This window comes from Acanthopagrus latus, chromosome 21 (assembly GCF_904848185.1).
Source record: "Acanthopagrus latus isolate v.2019 chromosome 21, fAcaLat1.1, whole genome shotgun sequence".
Classification (NCBI taxonomy): Eukaryota; Metazoa; Chordata; class Actinopteri; order Spariformes; family Sparidae; genus Acanthopagrus; species Acanthopagrus latus.
Genome location: NC_051059.1, coordinates 1,968,665 through 1,985,344, shown reverse-complemented (window position 1 = coordinate 1,985,344; position 16,680 = coordinate 1,968,665). Strand labels below are relative to the sequence as shown.

The following is a 16,680-nucleotide window of genomic DNA, read 5'->3' as shown; positions in this document are numbered from 1 at the left end:
CCAGATTGACAAATAATGTGCACAGACCAGTAATGTCAGGATGGTCAGGACAGGTCAGAACGTAGTCTGATCTGTTGCCTCTGTTTATCACTGGATAAAGAAATTCACATGAAACAGCTAAATAAAAATAGATTTAATAACATTTCGCGGTTGATCTCAATATTTAAAAGTGCAACATTTATGTTATATTAACACAATTTAAAAATACATGTTACACAATCTCCAAAGTAACAACATCAAGATGGAAAAAGGCAACCAGTTCACAGAAGTAAAAGCATCCAGATAGACACCATTAAAACACACATACATGCGCACGCACACACACACACACACGCACGCGCGCGCACACACACACACACACACACACACACAAAGGCTGCTTTAAAAATAAAAACATTTGAGTTGGCAGTGACACTCTGAAGATTATGTGTGAAATTTGTAGAATCACAATATTTACAAACTCATACTTAGTAAGAGATACAGACAAAGACTAGAACACTTCATTTCCAAACCATAATTTGTGCATGATTAGTTTACAACACTGTTGATAAAGCACTGAAGATCCAGGAATGAAACAAAATGATCATATTACATCATTTTTAATATACACATATAAAGTTTGCACAAATTAAGTGATAGATAAGTATTTGTACTGATATGCTAAATATTACAGTGTGACGATACTGATGGTTCTATGAGCAGTCACTGAAAGTATCTGTCACATGGTGAAAGGCTCAGTTTTGGTCTGTTCCCAGAAACACTTGCACACACACGCACATGCACACGCACACACACGCACACACACACACACACACACACACACAGCCTAAGAATGAATTCAAAGGTATTCTGGCATAGATCATTTAGTTCAAGATGCTTATGCATCATTTCTATTTGCCTTTCCTTCAGCTGAGTGTTTCAGTGCTGTAGGTCTCCAGCAGAACTCATAATGTGAAGTGACGTGTGTTTTGTTGAGATTTGTTCGGTGTCTGTGGTGGAGAATGCTATAAAAATGATCGGGTGAAGATTATGCTCCCAAAACAGCATCTGCAGTACAAAAATAACAACTATTCAACTATAGTCTTGCATAATAATGGCAATGTGCTTCAAATGAAGGTTTGTGGGGGAAAAGGCAGGTCATAGACATTACACACACAGACACGTTGACTTATGTTTGACTAGGTCTCATCATCAAATCTGCTCTTTCCCTGAAAATAAGATAAAGTGAGGTCACGTCTCAAGGCCGGAGGGACAACACACGACTTCACACTGTTCACATCAGATGCCTGTTGGCTTCTTCCTGTTCATTTTGAAACTTATTTTTACTATATTATACCTCCCTGCTTGAATGTCTGTACCTTAGATTTATCCGCAGTGCAAAAGACCTTTAGGCAACTTTTCTCTTTTACCTGTCAGCCTGACATATTATGTGAGAGCAGCATACATTTAACACTTTTTTTTTAACCTCTTCTATGAATGTAATTTACACATTTTGTTGTTCTCAATCATTTCACTTTGTTTTTATGAACTTTACTTAATGCAGTCTGACTTTAGTCCTAGTTTGTCAGTCACCTGTGGTGTTTGACTGACTGATTTAAGGCATCTACTGCATCCCTCAGCTTTGAAAGGGTTATACCTATTTACAGAAGAGGATTAGGGACTATATGAAGAATGTATTTGCAGTGCGAGTTGTTTTTCCTCAGAAATCAGATATTTGTTTTCTTATAACTTAGAGTTCAATGTCTGTACTGACTTCTTTCCTCACAATTGTGAGATTTAAGTCTGAATTTGTTCTAGGATTGAAGTCAAAATTCAGATTTTTCTTTCTTTCTCAGTTTAAAGTCCGAATTCAGAATGAATTTTACCGAACCCTCTTCTTCATGACTGATTTTTTAAGTTAATGTTTTTCGCAAGTAATTGATTACTTGTCTACTTGCCAAAGAAATATTGACATGCCAAAGAAATAATGTAAAATGTATATCCTCTTCAACCAAGTAATGTCTACAAATATTTTGTGTGTCCAATCTTGTGAATTAATTTTGTGGTGATCAACTAATGGACTCATGACAACGTTTTTGCTCTTGCAACAGACAATGACAACCATTATGACACAAAACCAAGTAGAATTTGAAGCCTTCCAGTCTATCTTGGATGTAGAATCATTCATAACATGGCCATGTACATGTGATTCCATTAATTTCAATTAAATTATTTTGGAATTATCATCATATCTGCAGGTGCAGCTGCAGGCAGTGTGCTAGGCTCAGACAGTCAGAAGGTTCTGTAGGGTGAGGAGAACGAATATTACGAGCACTGTGTAATCTCTATAATGAAGACTGCTGTTTTCTATTGTAGCCGTGGAACTCTATGCACAAGTTAATCTCATCAACACCCTGCTGTCACACTCCTGTGACCTTAGATCATCGTCCCTGTATGTTTCCGAGACAACTACGACACATGAAACTCGAATTGATGAATCAAAATGAAAAAGCCTTTTATAGTGGGTCAAATCAAACTGGGTTCAGCTCTGACTAGTCTGCCTGATGAGACAAGATCTATTCCTCTAGCCAAGGACTGAGTGTGTGTTCCATTGTTTGCTTCAATCAAGTGAAACTTAAGATGTGTAAACTCAAAGTGCTCTTACAGTAAATCATTATAAGCAATGGTCTGTGTAGTTCCTGCAATTTAAGAACTAACTGTAGTTCTATTGCAACTTTCAACAAAGACATAAATTCCATATATTTAAACTGAGATAGACCAATTACATCTAACCAGAAGTTCAACTGACCAATCACCCCACATCTATCTACAGTATATCTTTAAAGGTGCAAATTGGAAGAAATGGCCAGAAGTGGAAGGCTGCATAACTTGCTGATGCTCGTCACACGGGACTGAAACTTGTAGCTGTAGTTAGCTTTGGCTCTGGAGGCGTGACGCTGCAGGGGACAAAGAGGGCTTTAAGTTTGTTTTACGATGAGTTGAGATAGCTAAGCTCATCTTAGTTCGGTAAAACAGAAAAACTTGAATTCAGACGGTGTATAGTTGTATTTTTTCTTTTCAGTAAGAATATTTGACATGTTGTGACTGTTTATTTACTTATTAAACCAAATGGCCAACTTGTAGCTTTTAACGTCTGCCAGTAGAAACTAGAGGGGCTATCAGACCATCATCTATTTAGGTACAAAGCGGTATGAGGAGACAGGATGGACACTGTTGTTTCTTAACTCTCTGTTCAGGATTCATTTCAAAGTTCTTGTCTTCACATACAGAGCCTTATACAGTCAAGCACCTGCCTATGAAGTGATGGCCCCAACACTGTGGAATGCTCCTCCTACAGACGGACGCTGTGCAGTCTCTGTTGATGTTTTTAAAAAGCAACTGAAAACTTATTCAGCAAAATTGTCTCACCTGCTGCCATCTAGTGTTGGAATCTGTATGCTGGTATTTGTTCATATTTATGTTGGACTTTTCCTCCCTTTAACTGTTTTTATGGTTTAGTTGTTATCTTACTTGTGAGGCAGCTTGTGACTGTGTTATATTAAATCAAACTGATTTGCTATCTTCTGTTGAGAACATTAGTTAATTTAATTAATGTCACTACAATTCTGGCCATATGTTACAAATTAACTGATCATACTATAACTCATCAAGACAAAGGATATCAGACGACGAGAAAGAAGATATTGTACAAGTCTATGCTGGACAAATAATTTCCTTTTCATTAATGCTTTTTGAGGTCTGCTTATTGTAACGTCCAACGACTGCAGGAACTTCAAACCGATTCACCCTGGGAATGAGCACAGTACAGAACAGAGCACATATCGGACACGTGCAATACAAAGAACATTTTTGTAAAAGGAACCTCAGTGGCTGCAGTCAGTGGTGTTTGGGACAGTGAAGAAAGCTGTGCAAATATTCCAACATATTAACATGGGCACCAAACCTGTGCACACTGCAGCCATCTGAGCCAATGTGACCTCTGGCTCTGGACAGTCTGTCTCAGTTGTCGATGCTAATGGTCTTTGTGTTTGGTGTGAAATCTCTCCAACAAAGCTCTCAGTATGTTCCCTGGGATCTTCTGGTGCTGGTCTATCAGCGACTGGACCGCCTGCTGCACCTGCAGAGCAAAAAAAACACCGTCAGCGGCACAATACTTGAATGACTGACGCTCACATTACTGCAAACATCCTGCAGGACACCCCTCGAATTTAACCAAAGCCTGGTGCAGTATGCTGCAGTTTAGGGCCCATCAGATTATGACATGTCAGTGGTAAAAGTTGGAATTCTATTTAATAATTATTTTATAAGCAAAGAGAAAGAACTGATGCTCCCTCACTGCCTTCAATACTCCAAAATTCTTAACCTTCACTGGCGCTACATATAAACCAGTTCCACTCACACCCTCAAAGAAACCCAGGCTTGGACAGGCAAAGGCACAACAGCTCTCTGTTCCACTCTCACCTGACTGAAGACTGAAAGGAATTCTCAGAAGTACAATAGCTTTAGCTCACTCACTTTCTCTGCCAGCTCTGCTGCATTTATGTTGGGGTCATATGGGATGGGATCGCCAAGGAAGGTTCGAAATTTCACAGGAAAGCCGCCGTAAACAGGAGCAGCAGGGAAACGAAACCTCTCATACAACCAGCGGTAAAGTCCTGGATAGAAAGAGACGGAGAGGGAGAGCACGTCACTGGGAGAAACATCGACAGAGGATTGAGATAAGACACCAACAGGTTACCATCAGATTCATACTCAGCAGCACACTCCCCTTGGTGATATTCCATTTCTCTCTTCTTGTTAACATCACAGACCCATACAAACAATCAAATCATTCTACTGTGGAGTGTCCTGTGCTGTGTGTGTCCCCCTAAATGGTACCATCAGATAAGTGATGCTATCTCTTGTGATTTGAACTTTCTCTACACTTACTGAGTGTTCCCAGAGATCTGAAGCCTTCCCGCACATTCTGAGTAAACATTGGAATAACTGGCTGAAAGAAAGAGAGAGCAAGAGAGAGACAGATTAGAGTGGCGAGCTTTCTACACTGCAGGACGCTAATAAGGACAATAACACATGTAAAGGTCATATACAGTGCAAGTGTAGGCAGTGCATTAAAGGACTTCGTTATTTGACTGAAAGAGTCGAAGTAACAAGAATCAATTAAGTTTACTATTAACGATTATTGAGAACGACCTTAAACGTAAATGACTATTTACGATTAATCAGAACGACCAACACATGCTGTGAGAAACACTCAATGTATCAATGTATTGAAGAAGATTTGAACATGGTGAAAGAGTTATACTAATACTGCAGATTTGTCATAACCACATGACACACTTAGCTATTTAAAGTAGGGTTGGTAAATTATTCTAGAAGCATTTTTTTTTATAGTCTCTAATCTATAATCTAAACTTTTATCACTGACTCAATGTCAAATGTTCTGACAAATGTAAGAAAGAAATCCAGTATCCGCGGCCTGTGCATTGACTGACCATGACGGTAAGTGATGGTAAGTCTGTTAATGCTTCTAAAAGCATTTTAAAAATATATAGAAATTGCACATTTCTATCTGCAAGTGTATTTGGAAATTAAGCAGTAAAGTAACCAACGCACCACTTGAGAGTCGATGGCAACCTGGGCGAAGCCTCTGCGTTTACCCCAGAGAAGAGGGTAGGTCTCATCACTGAACAGAGCTTCCCGTACTCCTCCTGGAGAAATCCCCAGCAAGTGGCCGTTCTTCAGAGCCCGCACACACTCCTCCTGAGGGCCATGGATCACACTGAATACCTCACACAGTAATTTGAAACCTGGAGGAACAGGTCGGGATGAGACAGAGTAAGGAAACAGAGTCGAGGGGAGAAGAAAAGTTTCATGGCAAAACGTGTTTTATGAGGTTGCAGTGACCACTGATCACTGACCAAAATCTAATCAGTTCATTCTTAAATTCTCAAATTCCTACAAGGCTTTCCTGAGATATCACGAGAAAGAAACGAACACATGACCACAGCTGCGATTAAAAATGTAAGATGACGGTGAAGATGAATACGACATACAACAACAGATTTCCAACGTGCACATTGCTGTTTTGGCCTGTACTCCTTTGCAAAAAGAGATTCTGAATCTCAATGGGAATTTTCCTGATAAAATAAAAATAAAAATACAACGACAAATCAATTTACAAACAAGCGTGTGGGAGCTTGGTGAAGTTTCAGTCATGGGACCGCAATGTAGTTTGTCTCTAGCCTTATGTTAGCCTTTTAACCTCAACTGCAACGGAATGCAACTGCATTTACACAAAGTCACTGAAATGGTGGTCAAAAAAGAAGCATAGAAATAAAGCCTACAAACATAACAAGGTCAGTGTTTATAACAGTGTTCCTACCTGGGATCTTGAAGAGGAAGTGGTCAGCGACCGAGTGGCAGGTCCGTCCCTTCTGGATGATAACATTGGCCAGAAAGTAATAGTAATCGATGGGAATGGCTCCATGATAATACACTATCAGTGCTGGTCCTTTGTCAGGGATCTTCTCCATCCCATGAATCTCATAGCCTGGTACACAGACCAAAGCACATTAGACATACATGACAAACATACATTCCATCATAAGCTTATTTAGAACATGCAAATATACAGAAGGGTTTGGTTGGCAAATATACAAAACACAAGCAAATGAGGGAAAAGTTGACCAGTTTGACCATACAAACACACACAAGCATGTACGCACACACCAAGAAGCTGCAAAGTGAAAAACACAACTGAGTACAGACAACCCAAACATACAGAAACACCTTTAAACAATGCAACAAAAAAACAGTGCAAATACCTTGTAACCTTGTTAAGAAAGGTGTTACATAATAATAATAATGATATTGTGCATTGAGTGTATTACAGAAGGTGTTTCATGCTTGTGTTTGATTACAGGACAGGTATATGTAAAAATTAACGATTATATATATACATATACATATACATATAATATATATACACATACTGTATAAAAATATTCCTGCTATAATGGAACGTTTTAAACTTATTGTCTAAAATTAAGAAATTCATTATTTGTAATAAATCAAAATATAAGTCACAGTGGCGGTTTTCACTTCAGAAATTTCAACTTGTCAAAGTAGGAAAAGCAAAGGTGTAACCCCTTTTTGTTTCCTTATATGGTGATAGCACTTGCATAAATGCTATCTGAATGAACAGGATCAGGGGCGTCCTGCTATTTCTAAGTAACCACTGTTCCTGCAGGGAAGTTCACATCTATGGTCAATTGAAACTGACTGACTACATGATTAAATGTTGGGCTGACTTCATCATGTTGAGACTATATTGTAGCAATCAGCCATACCATCTGTTTTGAACAATTCCTTACACATATGTCTTTCTACTTAAGTGTCAGTAATAACTTTTTCCTTTTTAGTCTTTTCCTCATTACTGGCTTACCAGATATCCAACTGTAAACTTGGTAATAATAATGATAATAATATTACTGACTGATTATGATTTACTGCATCTTTTAAAGTGGAACATTAGGGTATTAGGGCATTAGGCATGTTACTCGAGTTGATGTTCATGATTTTCAATTATGCAAACTCCAGCAACACTTCACCTGTGGACAGGATGGAGAGGAAGCCACAGATAAATAAAGCCTATCAGGTCTTACCATGCCATATGGCTCCATGTCCATCCCACAGAGTAGCCAGGGTCTTCCTGGCGCCATCCCACAGGTTGTTGCTGTAAGCCTCCTTTAGCTGATTCTTCCTCTGATAGAAGAAAACATGACAAAAGAGAAGGTTTGGAGTGACTCAGAGCAGGACAGCAACAACCGGTAACTAACAACCGGAGTGTTTTTTTCAATGGTTTTGCCCATAAGCTTTATTTCTAATATCAACCATTCTTTAATCTTCATTTTAACACGTGTGATTGGACATGACTGTCAGATCTGGTCAGGCTTGCAGGAGCTCGTTATCATTCCCACATACTCAAAGTTAGCTAAAAAGAAAATTCCATTACCAGCTACGCACCCCCCTGCTGATCTGTCTGGTTTGTGGTGAGGTTTCATTTTAAGATCTTAAATATAACATAAAATGGCTCCATACAGCTCCTCTGGTCTGTTCCATGTCTCTGGAGGTTTGCAAATTGCTTTGAGAAGAAGCCATTTACACCCCCCCCATGAGCCGAAATACCCACTGTACAACTAAGCATACACCCCATCTGAAGAGGTTGGACGAGCTCTGATGCACTGCAGATCGTGGGTGTAAATAACGTCTTTTCAAATGTAAGTGATGTATTGTAGGCAACTGGACTTGTTTCAGTTGAACTGGACAGGAGTTCAGCTACAATATAGCCCTTAGAATTACCATGACCTGGATGACTGAGAGCCTTCATCAACAACGTCTTTTACTTCAGAAAGGCTTTGGTGCCTCTGGACACTGGGATAACACAGGACCAGGCCCCAGCTACTTCACTAGCTACACTGTTTTGCTGTAAAGCTCCAGAAATGTTTCATGGACAAGAAACTTAACCTGACCTCCACCAGCTTAATAAGGCTAGTTTGTTGGGTCACAGTTTCAAATATACCAAATTCAAAAATTCAACCTGTAGCCAAACATCACTTCAGGTAGCTGGCATACATGGACGGAGAGACAGAACGTGGGCAGAAAATTAAGAAATGTACACAGCAGTAAACAAACTGTTGTGTAATTATTTTTGTTTGATTATTCTAGCTGTTTAGTTTATTTATATCTTTGTTTTTATCTGGCTGTTCACCAGAGCAGGAGAGGCATGAAGATTCCTTTAATCTTTTTTTTTTTTTTGCTTGCTTGGTTTTTGGAAAAATAAAACATGAAAGTTAAAGAAACTCTGATTGGCACAAGCACCCAGTGCAGCAGCAGCTCTTTGAATCGCATTTTGAAGTTTGATTTAAAGTTTGACTTATGTTTTTTGACAAATGGCCACTGTAGTTATACCAAGCACAGACAACATGTGAGCTATATTCCATCAACAGCTATAGATAATCAATCACTGTTACACTACCACTCAAATGTTTGGGGACAGCTCTGTCAGTTTTCACTCCATGCTTCCTGAAGGAACTCCCAACAGGTTGGATTGGCTTGACGGGCATTTCTTTTGAACCATTTGGACAAGCTGCGCACAAAAGAACTTTTTGGGGTGATGATGCTCCCTCCATTATAGATATAACACCAGCTGACTGCATCTTCCCTAAATAGTTCTTGTTTAGTCTGGAGTTGTGCTTTGGGTCATTATCCTGCTTTAAGATGAAGTTGGCTCTAACCAAACACCGTCCACAGGATTTGATTAGTGTTGCACCAAGCTCGACAGATGGTGTCAAGCATAGGCCTGTCACAATAATCAATAAATCAGTTAATCATATGATAAATAAAAATGAGCTCGATTTTGTTTGTTACATTTGTTGCAAAACAGTAGCAACTAAAAGCGACAATACAACAAACATGCATCTGCACCTAAAGCATAATCATCAAACTACAACTAAAGCTACAGAGGGGCCGTCTCTGTCTTCCCGACAGTCCACAATCACTGGGGCATTTAGTCAACAAACAAAAGACAAACAGGACAGTGCAAAATGGTGAAAAGCCGGCATTTCGATAAATGCTTCAAACATTCACAGCCAGTACAAATTGCTTAGGAGAACACGTGAAAGATGACATACTAAAGAATGAGGGTTATTAATTTTGGTTGTGTGTAATTTAAGTGCAATTTTTGCTAAGAGAAACTGAGAGTCCTTTTTATTTATTGTTTCTGGTTGCTAAGTTTATTCATTTTAGATATCTAAAATGTCTTCTTCACATTCCAATTCCAATGTTAAATATTCTTTAGAAATAAACGTTTATTGGTCTTTGAAAGGGTGTACTTGCATTATTATGCCATTATCATTATATTAGTTGAAAAATGGTCTCAAAACGACAATATTATCGTTTATCGCAATAATTTCTGGGACAATTTATCGTCCGGCAAAGTTTGTTATCGTGACAGGCCTAGTCAAGCACACCTCCAGCCTTTCACAAATGTTCTCATATGTAATCCAAACACCACAAAGCTAGATTTGTCTGTCCGTACTGGATTTTCCCATTTGTATCCACTGTCTGCTGTCTGTGTGACTTTTTCTTTGGTGGCTTCCTAGAGTCGCCTCTTCAGTATTGATGCTGAGACTTGTGTCTTGTGGTTACCATTGAATGAAGCTGTGAGTTGAGAGCCTGTGAGGCATCTGTTTCTCAAACTGAAGCACTGATGTACTTGTCCTGTTGCTCAGTTTTGCACCAGGGAAGATGTTCTGACTCTGGTACCTGGGCTTTGGGTGTTGGCCAGTACTGAGTAGTGATCCGACACCAGTGCATGTTTTTTTTTTTTTTCTCTTTTAACAGCTGAATATAATATTAATCTTGTGTGGATGTGATATAATTGCTATCATTGTTATATGGCCTGGCTCAGGTAAAACCTTGCAGAGAATGACTGCCATACAACATTCTTTTAATATCTATTTTAATAGTCAGACATAAGCAGAAAAGAACAAATGAAAGAAATTTAGGAATGAATAGCAATTTCTTTAAAAACTGTAAATGTGCAGCCACTTTTTAAATAGAACAGGTTAAACCAGAAGTACAACAGCAACTTAAATAACTCTAGCAATGAATCATACCCTTAAAAGTCCACGCAGCATGCAGACTCAGCACAGACATGCACAGGCACACATCAGACGTCCAGATGTCAGTAGCAAAGCTGACTGCCTGCACGTGTTCCTTCACTGTCTCATCAAGTTTGTGTCTTCAGTGCTTCATAAGGTATAACTGGTGGTTTACTGGTTATCCAGCGTAAAATACTGATGTGCTGCCAACTCCGTCTGACTCACGTGAAATCAACTTATTCTTCGCCACTCTAAAAACAGTAGCTTCCAGGGGCAGCATGGTGCATCTTTCTGTGTTGCTTTTAGAGAAGGGAAGGAGTGTTGATTTCCATTGTGTAACATTAGGCAGAGCTTAGAGAGTTAACTGGAAAGTAACATTGTCCCGTTTCTAAATGACATGGTATCAGATCGGTGCATAGACTCACATACTCGCTGATACCGAAACCTGTATTTTCTGCAGTACTGTGGCATTTCTGGTTAGAGCCAGAAGGAGTACACATGGTTATATGAGGTGTTTGGTTTCTTAGCCATTTCTCACATGGAACAGCCTTCATCTCTCAGAGCAAGTATAGACTGATGAGATTCAGATTAAAAGGTTTTTTTTTCTGGCCATTTTGATACAATAATCAAACCACAGATGCTGATGTGCCAGATACTCCACTAATCATCACATTTTTCAGCTGTACTAACATGATTGCGCAAATATTTCATAATAATCAGTTTGAATTTATCATGACAAACTTGGCTCAGCAAAGAAAATGTGTAAGCGGACCACAGGAGTGATGGTTACTAAAAATGGTTCTCTGTGCACATGTGTAAATATTCCATTCCTAAAAGAGGCATTTAGCACATTGATCATTTCTAGCTTGTATTTCTGATCAATGTTACGTTATATCTTAATATTATACCATAGTCTGGATGAACAATCGATTCTGACTGGCTGGAAGGTGTGAATTTAACTTCATTCCAATGAAAATGCTTGTTTACTTTCCTAAATGAATGCGCCATAAAATGATCGACATTGGCATCTGCTGGCTGCAGACATCTTAAGGCTTGAAATGAAAAAATAATTTGAAAATATAATATCAAAATATAAAAAAAAGATAAAAACATAGAAAAAACATACAATTATTATGTATTTACAACACAAAGAACATCACAGGGTGGCGCGTGTATCACACAAGCTGAAACAGGAAGCCTACGATCAAGCTGACTGATAACTCAGAAAATGGTGAGTAACCCGGTTTGATTTTAAAAAGCTGGTAAAACTGACTTGTGTGTATGTGTGTTTACTCCTCACTACAGCTGCTACACTGTCCCTCCAACACACTGTATCAGGCGATCCTCCCACATCACGCTCACTATTTAAGTCACTTCCATGCGGCAGCCGGACACTCTGTTGTTCATGAAAATGTTTTTTTATTTGTGGACAGGGACATGGCAGCTTAGCTAGCTTGTCCTCTTGTTGAATATGCTGTAAAATTATATCTACTGTTTTCTAAACCATACGGAGTGTTATTAACTTTGAATATTGGTAGCATAATGTTAGCTATCTGGCTAACAGCTTAGACTAAGGATTCAATGCACTGAGTGGACTAGTTTATCTCCCGTTGCTAAGTCACATCTAAGGTCCGTCTATTTATTGGAGTAGTCAACGCTTCCATTGCATAAGAACCTTATGGGACTGTAATGAATGTTTCAACTATTGGTCAAACTCTCAGGTGTTGCCAGGGAAACAGAGTTACTGCTTATGAAAAATGTTATATTTTGATCCCAAAACACACAAAAAGGCACTCACATTTATATTTGGCTAGTAACCATGGTATAAAATCAGCCCGACAACAGAGACCAGAACTTTGCAGACTCAAGTGCACACATGTTCCTGCTGTTTACTTGTTAGCCATTGTGTAAGCTATCTGGTCAGACAGGTCAGACAGGTGTAGCTGACATACTATCGCACAAGCACTTGTGCTATAAGTAAAACTAGGATGGTATTTTGAATCATTTGTGAGTGCTTGTAAAATCTGGTAGATTATATCACTGTGGTTCACAGACAGCGGAAAATCCATAGTGTTTGCCTACCTTATAGACATGAAGGAAGAGTATAGAGAGGTAAAGGAGGATGACGATGAGGAAGGGCAAGATGAAGACGACAGCCAGAGGGGTGAAGACCCACAGCAGGTACTCCAAAACACTCAGATAGTCCTCCATCTGACCAAGGCCGGCCCATTCCTCCCACGCATGAAACACACACACCTGTAGACCAAAACAGAAAAGGCCAAACATTAAATCCACGACACTGGTCCAGACTGAAACATCTGAAGAACTATTTGAGGGCTTTCCATGAAATTCTGTCAGTTAGAGTTAGTTATTCAGATGTTACAAAACCTCTTTTTGGCGGCTGGCCATAACTCAAGAATTTAGCATGTTTGTGGTAGGGGGATGGAGTTTCCCAGCTTGCTTGAGACAGTGTGTTTGTGGCCATAAGCTGAAGTAATGTAACCACCAGTGATGCATGTTAGACACTGCCTGCGAGAGCTGAACATCCTGCTTTTTATATTTTGGCATCTATATTAATGGTTTAGAGCAAGCACACTGCACGCACGCAGTTCTCAAAAAAAACACCTGAGAATGACCTGTAGACATCATACCAGCTTTTCAGTACAGTGTTAATGTCTGTATCTGCAGAATATGTCACAGACATGAAGATAATACAACACAACAGGTGAAGGGCAGTTTTTTTCCCCCTGTGAACTCTATTTCTTTCTCTTTCTCCCTCCCACGTTCCTGCTCCTTCAACATTAAACAGGCATGCAATGTAGACCAGGGGTAAGCCTGCTACAGTAGTGTCAGAAGAAAGATACAAGAGGGGCAGCAATGTTACAAGAGAAAGAAGAGCTTATCACACTCTAGGGTGGGTAGTATTCAGTTTTTGATACCGTTAAACTTTCCCCCAAATTTCCTGTGGTATATGGTATTACCATCAGCTGTTAAAAAAAAAGCACATTGTTGGGCTCTCAGGGAGCCGCTGAATGATGCTATACCATCGTCTGCTACAAGGTGGCTGCCCTGCTACAGTGCACCAAATCAACTTTTCAGTTTCTTTATCTTATATGTATTTTTTTTTGTTTATACATTTATTCTTTGTTTTGTTTGTTCCACTTTGTTAAGTGTCCTTGGGTACCCTGAAAGGCGCTATACAAATGAAATGTATTATCATTATTATCGTGATTTGCTGGCTCTTTCTTGTCATTTGGTCAGAACCCAAAATGCTGGAAAATTGCAGCGGTTTCCGGATTGCCAGCTGTACTTTCCCATGTTAAACACACAAACCTCGTCGGCTCACAGCTGGGTCTCTGGGCTGCGTAAGGATCTGGACTGCCGGAGCTGCAATGGATACGTAATGCAGCGGAGCCAGTGGAATTACACACATAGACAAGAGTGAAACCTATTAGCTCTGCTGCTGTGGCGGATCGGAGACAGACTGAACATGAATCTGGTGGAATTTGGGGGTGAGGCCTATGCAGTCCCTGAAAAAAGTACCCTTACCACTGCTGAGTGCCTAGATAAAGACATGCTCTGCTCTTTGGTGTTCCAAAGGAGCTACACAGCAACCAGAGTCAGAACTTTGAGGCCAAGTGATCATCACGAGCCCAGATTTCACCGCTGCACCCTCAGAACCAGGGGCATCAAATTAGCTATCCTGATATGCTGCCAGCAACGAGACTGGCTCTGGGAGGCAGAGAGACGTTGAAGATTCTGCATTGATGCAGAAATAGAGCATAATCGAGATTCACAGCTTATGCTGATCGTTGATTGTCCGGCCTCAGCTGAACAATACATTTAGGTTGCGACGTTGCTCCCATGCTTTGAATTGTGGGTGGATGCTAGGCTAACGCTGTTTATGTAGGAGGTATGTCTGGGGAAGGGTGACATGTCAAATTTTATGACCTTGCTGGGAAGTACAAACTGGACGAGATGCACGCCGGCCAGGACTTCTGCCTCACAACAATTACTAATAATGAGCAGGCACTGTCAATTTTGCGGTGTGTGCAGCAGAGTCAATGGATGCCTTAAAGTCGTCATGTGAAAATAATATTATCGTAGATAACAATAAATGTGAAAGGCCCTGCAGATGGACTAATGTTTTACATTGGTAATATTTATGTATTGGGGTACAGATGTTGAAAAGATGCAGCTTTTACTTTGTAGACTGCTGTAGTCTGATTATTGGAAGGACTTCCTAAATAAAAGGGAAATTTAAAGGATGAAAAAGTAGCCATGTGCAGTAATACAGATCATTGAGGATGCCAGCCAGAGACTGTGTGATGTTGTGTACACGATGTAGCTGGTCAACAGGAATGGGGTGGTATTGCTCCACCGTGACTGGCCTGCACCCTACCCACCCCTGGCCCAATCTAACAGTAAATCAGGGGCCTAGGCCTGGCCGAAACCTCTACTTAACCTCCAGAAACCACCAAGGGTCCAACTATAAAGTTCCAAGGACGGGGTCAACTTCCCGAACACCAGAGGAACTCTGGGACAGCTAACCAGCTAGGTGGGAGCTGTGTAGCATGTCACCCAGCATGCTTAAGAAATTCTGTTTGCCATAAGCTTTGCTTAATATGTTCTGAATAACCACTATGTTGTCTGTTTTGCAGTAGGAAGTGTTAATATTCTGAACAAATGTGTCTGACAGATTAAGGTTACAGTTTGGGTCAATGCCATGTCCACACCGTGAACTGAGTCACTCACACAATGCGTAACTTCCCACATGTGTAAATGCATGTGTAACAAATATTAAAGCTACAGTATGCTAATTATAACAAGTGAATTTCCAGTGAAGAGCAAGCATTCATCACTTAAAGAAAATGTCTACAGGCTGGACAGGGTTCATACCAGGAAGGAGACAGTGTCCTCGGCTCCCATCAGACAGGACTGGTTCACACTGTCTGACATGCTGCTCTGCTGACAGACCAGAAGATGGAACTCAGGACCAGTCAGTCAGACAGCCTCACACCGCTGCAACATACAGCTGTCGTAAAGGAGAGGAAAACACCACATTCTTAGTTTAATAGCTCAATGTATGCATGAACAGGAGGATATGTCCTTGATATACTGCAGTCCAATTAAGTACGGTAGCGTGACAGCTGTCTGTCCGGCAAACAGGTACACTTGAAGGGTTTCGATCGTTGTGTCAGTGACAATGATTTGTCGAACAGCTAACCTTACATGGTAAGTAAGGTTTAGACAAAGTAGTGTCGCTATCTGAACGGCAATGCATTCTTGACACCAGCCATGTATGTTGCACTGAATAATATGACATCAACCATACGATGTTGGTATGAATTAAAGGGGGGTAACTTTAGCGTTTGGAATAAGGTTACCCCCTAGCTAAGAAGAATAGACCGGCGAACACATTAGCTAACTATAAGTGCGATTATAAAAATGTTAATAATAACTGAAGCCAGTCGCTGCGGTCAAACAGTAAGCTAACGTTAAATGAACAGAAATAGAGAATACACGAGCTGCCAGCTAGTCAACAGCCAGCGTCGCCCACAATAACCAGAGAAAAACAGGAATAAGGTTACCTCAGAGCAGCGCCATTACAAAGATGCCACTGTACATTTAATGTAACACTATAGCACAACAGTCCTTGCGTCGGAACGCTTTGAGTGTGACACAATCAGGTGTTAAGAGGATTCGGTGTCACTGGAAACAACTGTGCCGGTTGATGCGTTCCACTCAGCAGCAGCGACATTAAACCAAACTTCCTGTTTGACGCATGACCTTCAAGTTAAAAGCGCAAAAATAAAAATGAAACCTCAGACAGGAAAAACCTGAGGGAGACGACACTTTGCCAAGAGCGACTTTGGGGGGATATGGGGAGGGAAGATTTCAACATAAGACATAATAATGATAAAGAATAGGATAACGAGCCCTAGAGTATTCTTATAAGTCCGATGAAATAAATAGAAAAGGGTCACCTAAAGTGAGCAAAATGTTATAAAAT

At 40.1% G+C, this 16,680-nt stretch overlaps 1 protein-coding gene across 3 annotated transcripts; it reads right to left on the bottom strand.

The window, feature by feature from the left end:
• Positions 1–116: 116 nt before the first annotated feature.
• On the bottom strand, positions 117–16,424 carry tmem68 (transmembrane protein 68). Of its 3 annotated transcripts, none has more exons than XR_005072128.1 (10): positions 16,259–16,424; positions 15,567–15,702; positions 12,750–12,923; positions 7,668–7,767; positions 6,386–6,553; positions 5,617–5,810; positions 4,930–4,990; positions 4,516–4,655; positions 3,944–4,117; positions 117–3,787 (listed from the first exon to the last, which is right to left on the bottom strand). XR_005072128.1 is itself a non-coding variant. In XM_037084014.1 (9 exons), the coding sequence occupies exons 2-9, from the start codon at positions 15,624–15,626 to the stop codon at positions 4,013–4,015; spliced, it is 1,002 nt and encodes a 333-aa protein (XP_036939909.1). In that variant the 5' UTR covers positions 15,627–15,702; positions 16,259–16,423; the 3' UTR covers positions 117–4,012. The 3 variants fall into 3 exon arrangements, 1 of the variants encoding a protein (XP_036939909.1); XR_005072129.1 differs by having other exon boundaries at positions 117–1,047; XM_037084014.1 differs by having other exon boundaries at positions 117–4,117; positions 16,259–16,423.
• Between the last annotated feature and the right edge of the window lie 256 nt (positions 16,425–16,680).